Source organism: Canis aureus, chromosome 1 (genome assembly GCF_053574225.1).
Source record: "Canis aureus isolate CA01 chromosome 1, VMU_Caureus_v.1.0, whole genome shotgun sequence".
In the NCBI taxonomy this organism is placed as follows: domain Eukaryota; kingdom Metazoa; phylum Chordata; class Mammalia; order Carnivora; family Canidae; genus Canis; species Canis aureus.
The window spans coordinates 36,383,547-36,395,811 of record NC_135611.1 but is presented as its reverse complement, the minus strand read 5'-3'; the positions used below and the strand labels follow the sequence as shown (position 1 = coordinate 36,395,811).

The 12,265-nt window shown below is 37.1% G+C and overlaps 1 protein-coding gene across 9 annotated transcripts in view; it reads right to left on the bottom strand.

Moving 5' to 3' along the window:
• The window catches only part of UTRN (utrophin), a 505,421-nt gene that overhangs the window by 336,232 nt on the left and 156,924 nt on the right, over positions 1 to 12,265 (bottom strand). For all 9 annotated transcript variants that reach the window (XM_077895925.1, XM_077895964.1, XM_077895934.1 and 6 more), the window contains 2 exons: positions 10,336 to 10,481; positions 9,455 to 9,667 (listed from right to left, as the gene is read on the bottom strand). In XM_077895925.1, the coding sequence (XP_077752051.1) occupies positions 9,455 to 9,667; positions 10,336 to 10,481 (359 nt within the window). The remainder of the gene's footprint in view (positions 1 to 9,454; positions 9,668 to 10,335; positions 10,482 to 12,265) is intronic.

The following is a 12,265-nucleotide window of genomic DNA, read 5'->3' as shown; positions in this document are numbered from 1 at the left end:
TCATTTTTCTGGTAACTTCTCATAAGAGAAGAATGTGGCCAGGAGACGGAAAGTAAAATTCCCACCTTACTTGGGATGTAGATTTAGGCATCTGTAGGCCCTGGGGTGGTCTTCCTATCTAACTCCTAATCGAGGCACTTATACTCCATCAATAATGATCATCTGATACTTCCCAATTTACAGGGCTCTCTTCTAATGAAGACGGGGAGCAAAATGCACTTGTTTGGCCTTTTAGCCTCCCCTGTTGACAACTGTGCACTCTGAAAATGCTTCCAAATACAGCTTCAAAAACCCTTTCAGTCTCATTGTGTGCTTACCGCAAGCCTTTCCCTCTGTTCTTTAGCCTGTCACTGTTCTCACAGGCTCATGCACTCTTCCTCTAATGTATTATTTTCATTGGCGACATCTCTCTCTTTGTGTTTGCTCCTCGTCCTAAGATCTCACCACATTGGACTACTCAGTAAGACACACCCAGGGCAGGGGGCAGTGGGATACAAAAAGATAAAAGTACAAAATGAGAGAAAGTACAAATGTATCTATAGAGTTCACGGAGGACTTTTTTTTTAAACTGTCCATTTAACCTGGCACATCCTGCATGGTTACTCTCCATTCTAAACTACTTAAGAACTCAAAGCAGTGTTGCTGCTGTGTACCTTGGCAATTCATTAACTCTTAGTTGTGAATTAAAAAGCTGATGGTCTTCTGGGCCAAGGATTTTTGAAATTTGTAGGGAAGCATTACACTCTACAGAGGTTTTTTATCACAATCTGATTTGACTGAAGTGAGGAGCCTCAACAATCCATCATTGGCATGTGAGGAATGGTATCAACCCCCTTCCTTTCCTCCCTCTGCCAGATACAGACCCAGGGGAGCACACACAATTCGCACACACCTGTTCCTTCTCTCATACTTCAACACGAGAAAAAAGAAAGAGGAAAGCAACAGACACAGATAAGCCATGAAGTTCAATTGATCATCCCAACAGTAACAAAAGAAAGAGACAAGAATCTGACAATTTGTTTTCTACTAAAAATCCTTCACGTAATCCTGGCCACACTAACTTCTAAGAGAAGCAGTGGGACCCATGGAAAGAAAGACAAAAGTGTGAATATCAAGGTCAGCACCTCACCAGTCACAAGGTCTTGAGAAACTAATTTCTCTTCTTTGAGGCTCAGCAGCTCATCTATGAAATAGGAATAATAACAACCAGCTCGCCTGGTTGTTCTGAAAAACAAAGATAATGTTTGGACAGGGTCTGGTACAAAGCAGGCATGCAGTAAATGCTATTATTACTAAGATCTATAAAACCAAGTGCTTTATTATCAAGATGAACCCATAAAGAGCTACCACTTCCAAGTTTAGGAATGAGTGGCCAGGGAGAGTACATGCTGGCATGAATCAGTGTAATGTTTTTAACTGTTGCCAGCATTAATCCTTGTTCTATTCTATTGGTGTTTAAAAGCAACTGTTTGGAAGACCTACTAGATCTTCTGAATTCAGCTCAGCAGAAGGAAACCCAGTAAATGAGGGAAGGCCTGAACTTTAGAAATTCCTGGTGGCAGCAGATTCTCACAGGATCTCCACCCTGTGGCCACACCATATGGAAGGGTTAATAGATTAGTAAGATCAATACTAGCTACAGCTTGTGTGCAGGTAAGTGTGGGAGACAGGGAGCTCTGCTCCACCCTCCAATACCTCTTCTTCCCCAGAAAGACAATATTGTCTCAGTCTACCTGTGGCAAGTATTTCCTATGCTTTAAAAAAAAAATACCCAAAGTCTGCTCATCTTTAAATCAATCATACAAGAAAGAAATTCCAAAGAAAGTGCAAGAGCTCCCATGAAAAGTACCTCTCTGCACATTAAAAAATCACTCAGCTTACACACTTATGAGTTTCTATGTACAATAACAAGTATTTTTTCTCCACCTCCATCCATTTGCAGAATACACACATATACATTACATATATATATTACATGTTCTGAATAATATATTATATATTACATATATGTTCTGAATTATATATATGTCATATATATTCTAATATATATAAGAATTGGATAATTTCTAATGTTCTCTCTCCTTTAGGGGACCTCATCTCTTTTGAAGCAATGTAAAACATTTTAAAATCCCAGTAAACTTCTAAAATAAATATCTGCCATTATTTCATATGCACAAAGTAAATAAACTGTAAGTACTAACCTAGGGCAACCATTTCTCATTCTTATTTATATTCGCAAATTCTGATACAAATATAAAATGACTAAGGGTATTTTGAAAACCAAAGTATCAAAAATTTAAGTTTTAGAAGGGCCAAAATTGTACACTGACCATCACTGCTCAAAAGCACGGATTTGTACATATCTGAGATGGGCGATACAAGCTGCTGGTTACATAAATGGAATGCAGGGTCATGAAAATAACTCCTTGAACCCTAAAACTCCCAGCCTAGCCCCTGAGCTAGAGATGGAGGAAATCTGAAGCTTGGTAGCTCTGGATTTAAGACAATGAGATTCCAAAGTACACAACTACCTCCCAAGATTTTGTTGACGGCTAAATTCTTGGCATTTCATTTTGCTCCTTCCCCATCTGTTGGAATGTCCACAGCTTTTTAAGCAACTTCTAACCCAAGACAGAGGCAAGTGTGAAACCAGAATTAAAACAGTAATTTAACATAATGAGGTTTCTATTTCACTCATGCACCTCAAAAATACTCTTTAAAAAGTGTCCCTTCATTTAATAGGGAAGAGCCATGATGACATCACTACAACATTAATTACCTGAAACTAAGAAGAATTCTTAAATCTAAGGTTTAGAATGCACCAATACTCCCTTTTAAACTAAAATGCAAAAAAACCCAAAAAAATGCAAAAAAATAAAAATAAAAAATAAACTAAAATGCATTCAAAATGAGAAAGAAAAGAAAAAACTTTATAAGATCACTATATCAATCATATATTACCTAGAAAGAGTTAAATCAGCCTTATTTCAGGTCACTCTTAACAAGATATGACCAATGTGTGTTTACTCTGAAATTCTTTCTACAGTAATTTCAAAGCCAGATTCTGCATGTCTCAGAGGTCCGGCATAGCCTCTTCCACACCCTGGGTCAGAGCCCATCCAACTGGTCAGCGACTGACTACAGGGATCTGATGACATAGGGTCCTTCCATGTGTGGTCCATCTATACTTTACAGATCCAACCTCAGGAGAGAAATGCATCTGTAGAGATGTCTATAGGCACCTACAAAGCAATTACTTCACATCCACTTACTTGCTGTTGGCCACACAAGGCTCCTGTAGTCAAAGAACTCCATTCTGGGGGAGGAGAGACACACACAGGTCTCATTTTAATAAAAGCTGGTCTGAGATGAGGGTTTGGGAAGGTGTCAACAGTGTGTAGTAGAATCACAGAGGAGGGAATAATTAGCCGTGGGGATGGTGGTGAGCAAGACAGAACACTGTAGAACAAGCTTACTCTTAAAGGGTGAGCTCAGAAGATGTGAATTCCTAGCAAGGAAGTGACATTTCCGGAGAAATTGTCCAATGTGGTTTTGGTGATCCAAGACACTGTTTCCTCGCCAGACTCAGCTCATGAAGGAGGGGAGAGGCAGGGGGTGGCGCTGCAGGAAGGGCTTCAGGGCAAGGAGGAAGCAGGAGCTAGGAGACGATGTGAATGCACCCTATCACCACGGCAAAGACAACCAGATCCTTTCCAGAAGCAGAACTCTGGCACCACTGGGGAAGTCGAATTCGAGAGGGAAGAGACTGGAAATGAGAGCCAGCTTTAAAGTGCAATGGGATTATCAGGGCAAGGGACTCTATGGGAGTCTGAACACAGCAGGGAGAGGCTATCGAAACGGTGATAAACATAAGACAGAGTTTTGTGTGGGCCTCATGAATTGTTTCACAATTTGCAGTTATACCACATCACAGATCTTGAGGAAGAAAAAAGAAGCAACAAACAATACAAAACACCCATAGCTCCCAAATGCAAAGATACCATTACTGGTGATGAGAGATATACAACCAGCCTCCTAAAAGTTTATAATATTTAATCCCCATAATTCATAAAAAAAATCAAGTAAAATCAATAATGAAAATATTAATATTCATGTATTTTTAAATGTTTTGCTGCCTGGAAGGAGTGGGAGGATTTTCTGTGAAGTAGTTTTTAAAATACCAATTAACATTTTAATTCCTAAGTACAGGAACTGAGGTCATTACTTTGGCATGGTATAGATAAAAAAAGAATTTAAGAACTTATAACACTGAATATGAATACGCAGGCCAAATCTCCAACTGTACAGAGAAACCAGCCATGAAGACAAAGGAAATAGAGGCAGATGAAAAAAACCCTATTTGCCAACAAGTAACAGAAAACTAAAATTTGCACACCAACAAACAAAAATATGTTTTTATAAGTACCGTAGAATGGCAGGAAAAAGTAAGCACGTAGCTATGAAATACTTTCGAAGCTGAAGTATGCTGTGCCAATGAAAGGCACCATCATTAGCAGTACTGGGATTCACACTCCAAGCTCATATATTTGTGTGCTATTTAAATATCCCTCATGAAAATAAATAAATAAATAAATAAATAAATAAATAAATAACCAACCAACCCACCCTCATGGAGCTCCAACATCATTCATTTCTATTAGGTGAAAAAAATTATTAGAATTGGTAACATTCATGAGCTTTTCTATTGGACTGGAATCTGTTAACCCCCAGAAAGTTCCCCTTTTTTTAATCTAGTGATTCAACACTTCCATACATCACCCCCTGCTCATCCCAAGTGCCCTCCTTCATCCCTATCACCTATTTCACCCATCTCCTCACCCCTCTCCCCTCTGGTGGCCATCAGTTTGCACTCTACAATTGGTTTGTCTCTTTTTCTCTTTGCTCATTTGGTTTTTTTCTTAAATTCCAGTGAAATCATATGGTATTTGTCTTTCTCTGACTTATTTTGCTTAGCATTATACTCTCTCACTCCATCCATGTCATTGCAAATAGCAAGATTTCATTCTTTTTATGGCTATGTAATACTCCACTGTGTGTATGTGCGTGTGTGTGTGTATTTGTGTGTATTCACACATCTTCTTTACCCAGTTATCAGTCAATGGACACTTGGACTGCTTCCATATCTTGTCTATTGTAAATAATGCTACTATAAACACCAGAGTACATTATCTCTTTGCATTAGTATTTTTGTATTCTTTGGGTAAATACCCAGTAATGCAATTGCTGGATCATAGAGTAGTTTTACTTCTAACTTTTTAAGGAAACTCCCATTTTGTTTTCCACGGTGGCTGCACTGGTTTGCATTCCCACCAACAGTGCACAGTGCTCCCTTTTCTCTACATCATCTCATCACCTTGTGTTGTTGTGTTGTTGAGCACAGCCATTCTAACAGGTGTGTGAGGTGATATCTCATTGCAGTTTTCATTTGCATTTCCCTGATGTAAGTGATGTTAATAATCTGTTCATGTGTCTGTTGGCCATCTGGATGACTTCTTGGGAGAGAAGTCTGTTCATATATTCTTCCATTTTTAATTGGATTATTCATTTTTGGGGTGTTGAGTTTTTAAGTTTATGTATTTCCTATAATAACATTTTATCATATATGTCATTTGCAAACATCTTTTCCCATTCCATAGTTTGCCTTTTAGTTTTGTTGATGGTTTCCTTTGCTATGCAAAAAGCTCTTTATTTTGATGTAGTCTCAAAGTTTATTTTTGCTTTTGTTTCCCTAGAAACGTACCTAGAAAGAACTTGCTATACTGATGTCAAAGAGGTTACTGCCTATGTTCTCTTCTAGGATTTTTATGGTTTGAGACCTCACATTTAGGTCTTTAATCCATTTTGAATTTATTTTTGTGTATGGTGTAAGCAAGTGGTCCAGTTTCGTTCTTTTGCATGTTGTCCAGTTTTCCCAACACCGTTTGTTGAAGAAATGGTCTTTTTCCCATAGCATATTCTTTTCTGCCTTGTTGAGGATTAACTGATCATAAGTAATTGTGAGTTTATTTCTGGGCTTTCTACTCTGTGCCACTGATCTATGTGTCTATTTTCGTGTCACATGACGATATTTGTTATTTAACCTGAAGTCCAGAATTGTGATACCTTCAGCTTTGCTTTTCTTTTTTAAGATTGCTTTGCTATTCAGGGTCTTTTGTGATTCCATACAAATATTAGATTTGTTTGTTCTAGTTCTGTGAAAACCACTGTTGTAATTTTGATAGGGACCACATTAAATGTGTAGGTTGCTTTGGGCAGTATAGACATTTTGACAAAATTTTTCTTTAAATCCATGAGCATGGAACGTCTTCCCATTTCTTTGTGTCTTCTTGGGACCCATTATTAATATTAGATGCCTTCAGGAAAGGAAATGGTGGGATCCCTGGGTGGCGCAGCGGTTTAGCGCCTGCCTTTGGCCCAGGGCGCGATCCTGGAGACCCGGGATCGAGTCCCACGTCGGGCTCCTGGTGCATGGAGGCTGCTTCTCCCTCTGCCTATGTCTCTGCCTCTCTCTCTCTTTCTCTCTGTGTGACTATCATAAATAAATAAAAAAATTTAAAAAAAAAAAAAAAGGAAAGGAAATGGTATTGGGGGGAGGGGCAGGGAAGTCTAAATGTTCACTCTAATACTTCTCTATTATTCAATTTCTTCACAACAACCAGCCTCTATGTATTAGTTATATAGTTAAAAATGCATTTTAAAAATAAACAAATCAATCACTTTTCTCCTAAGAAACATCATCCTAAACCAACACACTGAATCAAAAACCTACTGTGGGGATCCCTGGGTGGCGCAGCGGTTTGGCGCCTGCCTTTGGCCCAGGGCGTGATCCTGGAGACCTGGGATCGAATCCCACGTCGGGCTACCGGTGCATGGAGCCTGCTTCTCCCTCTGCCTGTGTCTCTGTCTCTGTCTCTCTCTCTGTGTGACTATCATAAATAAATTAAAAAAAAAAAAACCTACTGTGCTTCATGCCTTAAAGACAAATAGAACTTAAATGGCTAGAAAACTGTACATCAGGTCACTGAAGGGAAACAATGCTAACCTCTAAAGAATATTTATTTGTAACTAGCTTTGGTGAAAAATTAAGGTTTCCTAAGTGAATTGTAAGTAGTTAAGTAACAAGCAATGCCTTCAAAGCAAAGCAAATAAAGGAGTAAAAGTTTTCTTTATAATAAAAAAAAACATATTTCAATAAAGAAGTTGCACAGTTAGGAAATACACACAGACTATCAACAATCTTGTAGTTAAAAAATAAAGAAAGAATAGCTGGACATTATCAATCTGCTACTGTGATTACAAAAAAATTTAAATATTGGTTATTTATCATGGAATGAATTTGGCATATATTCCAACTGGCCACTCTAAGTGCCTGGGTTTGCTACATTAGTATAACAACCCACTAAAGCCTAAGGCTGGATTACTATAGCCACAGGACTCTCTTTTGTGTTTTGGAACACTCTTTATTCTCTTTAAATTTCATATTTTAAAAAAATTCCATATTTAAATACTGGCACACACTTAGCTAACCCCAAAATACACTTCTGAGAGTCAAAAGATTAATAACCTTTGGGTTAATCTTCACCCGTAAATTTCTCTTAACTACATCTTAGATTTAAATTGAAAACAAAGCACTGCTCTTTTGAAAAGATGAGAAATATTTAATCGAATATTGCTCCACCTTCACACTATTGACATTTAGGGTCAGAAAAGTCTTTTGTTGTGGGGGAGGTCTTATGCATTAGCTGTGACTCTGGCCTCTACCCATGAGAAGCCAATAGCATACCCCCTTCCCTCCACAGTTGTGACAACCAAAAAACATCTCCGAACATTAACAAATGTCCTGGAGGGGGGTGTGGGGTGGGGTGGGGTGGAGGGGTAGGGGTGGCAAAATCACCCCTGGCTGAGAACCACTGGTAACAAGTGCTTGGACCATAACCACAAATTTTACGATCATGAATAAGAGTAATTATGGTTTTTGAAGTTGGGAAAAACTACACCTGAAGACACATAAGGGGAAGTGGATCGGCTCACACAAATTAAATGATTCAAAAATACTAAGCAACACATAACACACCCCTCTTCAAAAATCAAGCTTTATTCTAAGGAGATCTCAGTTTTGGTAGAGAACTGCAGTTGGCACTTAGGAAAAAAAAAGTTCCTTCTACTAGCACCACACACACACACACACACACACACACACACAGAAATGTCACCATCTTTATTTTCCTGGTCATTCACTACAACTGTCCAATGGGGCAAAAAGTCTCCCTCTAATTTTAGCAGTCACCATGCTCCACTTGTCTCATCTTTCTTGATATCTTCACACGGATCTGTACAGTCTACCCACCCCTCTCCTACCACATGTTCCCTGATTTTGATTTTTAAAACATCATTTTCATGAATTTTGTCTTCATTCTCAATCTTTTCACTTTTTTAACATCATCCTTTACACAAACTCTCATGTATATATGAAATACATATATCTATATAAAGTCTCATCTAATCTCTTAGAATCTAAATCCAAATATATACATAACATTATATTAGCTATTAATTAATGTTGGATATATATACATATCCAAATTTAAATCTCCTATTACTAATTTCATTTCATTCACTGAAAAATATTTCTTGAGTGCCTTCTCTTTGCCAGGCATGAAACCAAAAGTCTATCATGAGATACAACACAAAATACCAAAGTAAGGAGAGACCAGGAAAATAGGGCAAAGAGTCCGATTGATTCATTCTTCCTCCCAACCTTTCCTAGGAGAAAACCAGACAATTTGCTCAAGACCACTTCTCCATATTCCTCACAGGTGAAATGTTAAAATCCTAGCTTATCTGAAATTGACTTTTATTACTTTCTCCTTACTTTCTAACCTTTGTTCTTTCGTCTGGAACTTTATCACTGTTTCATCCGTGGGCATTTTCAGATGTAGCAAAGGATCCTACTTCTGACTTTCATGTTCCTCAAATGACCTGCTTTCCCAATTGGACACTGTTTATCGATGGTCTAGTTCAGATTTTTATCTCCAAATGTCTAAAGTCTTCAAACACCAGCTTCAAGGACTCAGCCGTCTGCTACTACCTGGGCAATTTTACCACTCCGACAAAGTTCCCCTGCAATCTAATCACCAGTCTGAATATCACGCAAACTCTGCATCCCTGAAACATTACTTTGACCAGTTTTAAGTAATTTTCTCTTATCTTCAAGATCCAGTTCACCTCTACAAATAAGCCCATTTGCAAAGAAAAAGCAAATAAGTGTGTTTTCCAGCACATCAAAAGCAAGTTAGAAATCCCAACTTACACACATAATAAATATGGGAAATGAAAGAATGAAAAATATCCAAATAATAGACACTAGAGTCTTATTTGATAAATTACCACTTTGTTCTCTAATAAACTTACACACCATTAGCTCTGGATTTACCTCAAAAGCTCTGAGTTTGGAGGTAATTTCTTCAAGCAAATGCAGATCTTTGGAAACCTTGACCTTTAGTTTATTCCACTTTCCCTGAACATCATCAAATTCTTGCTTATACATTTTTTCTACATCTGGAGAAACAGTTTTCTCCAAAGCCTTTGTTTCTTCTGCAAGTGTATATAATGTAGGTCTCTGATTCTCAAGGATTTCATCAAGGGCCTGGAAAAAAATTTTAAAGATTAAAAATATGCACAATAATTTGTCTGTACAGACGTAATAATATGGGCTATAAAAAGCCTGTCACTTTTTAAAAAGTATTCAATTAAAAAAGAATTGTACAAAAATCATGAAAAAAATACACATAACCAAAAAAAGTTAAAGCTTTCCCTTCATGAGTTGTGTGTGGGCCAGAAATAATATATTCTCTACACTAAAATCCAGTAAAACAATGCACTCAGTGAGGATCAAGTGTGTGCAGGGCTCAATGGCTGATCTGTTTTGTATGATGAAATAATGCAGAGTCATATATCCTAAATAACCAGATAAGCATTTTTATTCAACACAGAAGAAAGAACACATCAATTCCAGTGATATTCATTTTATTAAAGATATTTTAGCAGATTATGAACAGGTTGGGAATTCTAGACTAATTACAGTAGAAGGAGAAAATACACTTTTATTCTATTAGTGGTATTCAATAAGTATCTCTTCTTTTAGCCAAGGTACTACATTATTGTAACTAACCTTTAAACTATAAGGAACTTTTGACCAATTTTGACCAAAAATGACTACTATTTTTTAAATAGCTGGAAAAAAATATTTCAAAATAAGTGACAGGAGGTATTTAAAATGACACCAGACTTCTAAGACCTAAAAATATATATTACCTTTTTTTCCTGCAGGGCCTTCTCCACCTTTGTAAGATCATTCAAGACATTCAAAGATGTCTGGGCCTTACTTTCTGAATCATTCAGTGTATTTTTCAGTGTTTTCAATGTTTCCAAATATGCACGTCCAGGTTGGCTCTTCAGTTCTGTTTATTTAAAAATACTTACTTTTAGAAAATAATTTTAGGAACCTTATATTATTATATACATACCATTAATCTTCTCTATATAAGTGAATCTTAATACCTAATAAGTTAAACTCCACAATTAAAAGTTAGAAGGGCCTCTGTTAGCTGCTATGACAAATCATTCCATTGGCATTTCTGAGAGTCAGACAGTGACTTCATTCCTGGGGGTTGATGTTTGAAATATTAACTAACTCACTATCATTTTTTCTTTATTTGAAAAATGATGATGAGACATGATGAAATGTCTCTCTAAAAATCGTACTACAATGTTTCTTTTGTCTCATATAATCTCCTTTTCCCTAGTAGCTACACAAAGAATAAAAGAAAACCAGGATCCCCCCAACCAGTCTTCCTCTGAGCTCAAGTGGGTAGACAAACCGCCATTTACAGAGTGGTGGGCATTTCCAGAAAGCCACAGCCCAGCTATGGCAGGTCCTATGAGAGGTACTGACTGCAGAAGGCAGTTGGAATGTGTGTGTCTCTATCATTAAGGTAAAAATCACAAACAAGCAACACTTGTGTGGAAAGGAACTAAGATGATCTGGAATACAAAGATGTGAGACCAACGAGAAGCAAACGTTAAGAAATTAGCAGCATTAGTCACAACCACCAAATGCCCTCGACAAAGGGATGGAGAAATAAAATGCAGTAGACTACATACAATAGAATATTATTCATCCTTAAAAAGGAAGGAAATTCTGACAACATGCTGCCCACATAGATGAACTTTGAGGACGTTACACTAAGTCACAAATAAAAAGTGCTGCATGATTCCACCTATATGAGGTATCTAGAAGAGTCAAACTCATGGGAACAGAAAGTAGAATGGTGGTTGCCAAGGGCTGGAGGAAGGAGGAAGTGAAGAGCTGTTGTTTAATAGGTACAGAGTTTCACTTTCACAAGATGAAAAACTTCTGGAGAGCAGTTGCACATATATTTAACACTACTGCACTCTACACTTTAAAATGGTTACAATATGGGGTGCCTGGTGGGCTCAGCTGGAGAAGAATGCGACTCTTGATCTTGTGATCGTGAGTTTGAGCCTCCTGCTGGGTGTAGAGATTACTTAAGTAATAAACTTTAAAAAATAAATAAAGCAATGGTTAAAATAATAAATTTTATGTTATACATATTTTACCACAATTAAAAAAACAAAAAAAATAGATTTTGAACTTTTTTTTCAGTTTCAGGTTGGGAACTGTGTTGTAATGTTAAATAGATGTTTCAGTGTACTGCTTTTTCAATTTACTATTACAAAATATACTTTTGTTTTTGACAAGGATCGATATGAAGGCATGTTTTATAAGAGTAAATTTGAAAAGCAATACTCTCAAACATTTATTTTACACCTTAGGGTAACTAAATTCAATGAACAAAAAAGCATGGTGTCCAAAACCCTTTCCAGAAGAAAGACATGACATATTTGCTTATCACGTACGCATATAGATTCCTACAAGTTATTACACAATCTACATTTGTTACAAGAAGGGTATGGTTCAACATACAGCTTTTTAACATGCATTACCCATAACATTACATAATACAACACAATTCCTGACTTATATAATAGCTAAGGACAAAAAAAAAACCCCCAGAACATATGAGAAATGAGCTCTCAAAACAGTTAACAGTTAACTTGCCAAACTCAGGTTTATTCCAAAAGTAAAAACTCTTTAAAATTTTTCAGACATTGAGGGGCGCCTGGGTGGCTTAGTCAGTTAGGCATCCAAATCTTGATGTTA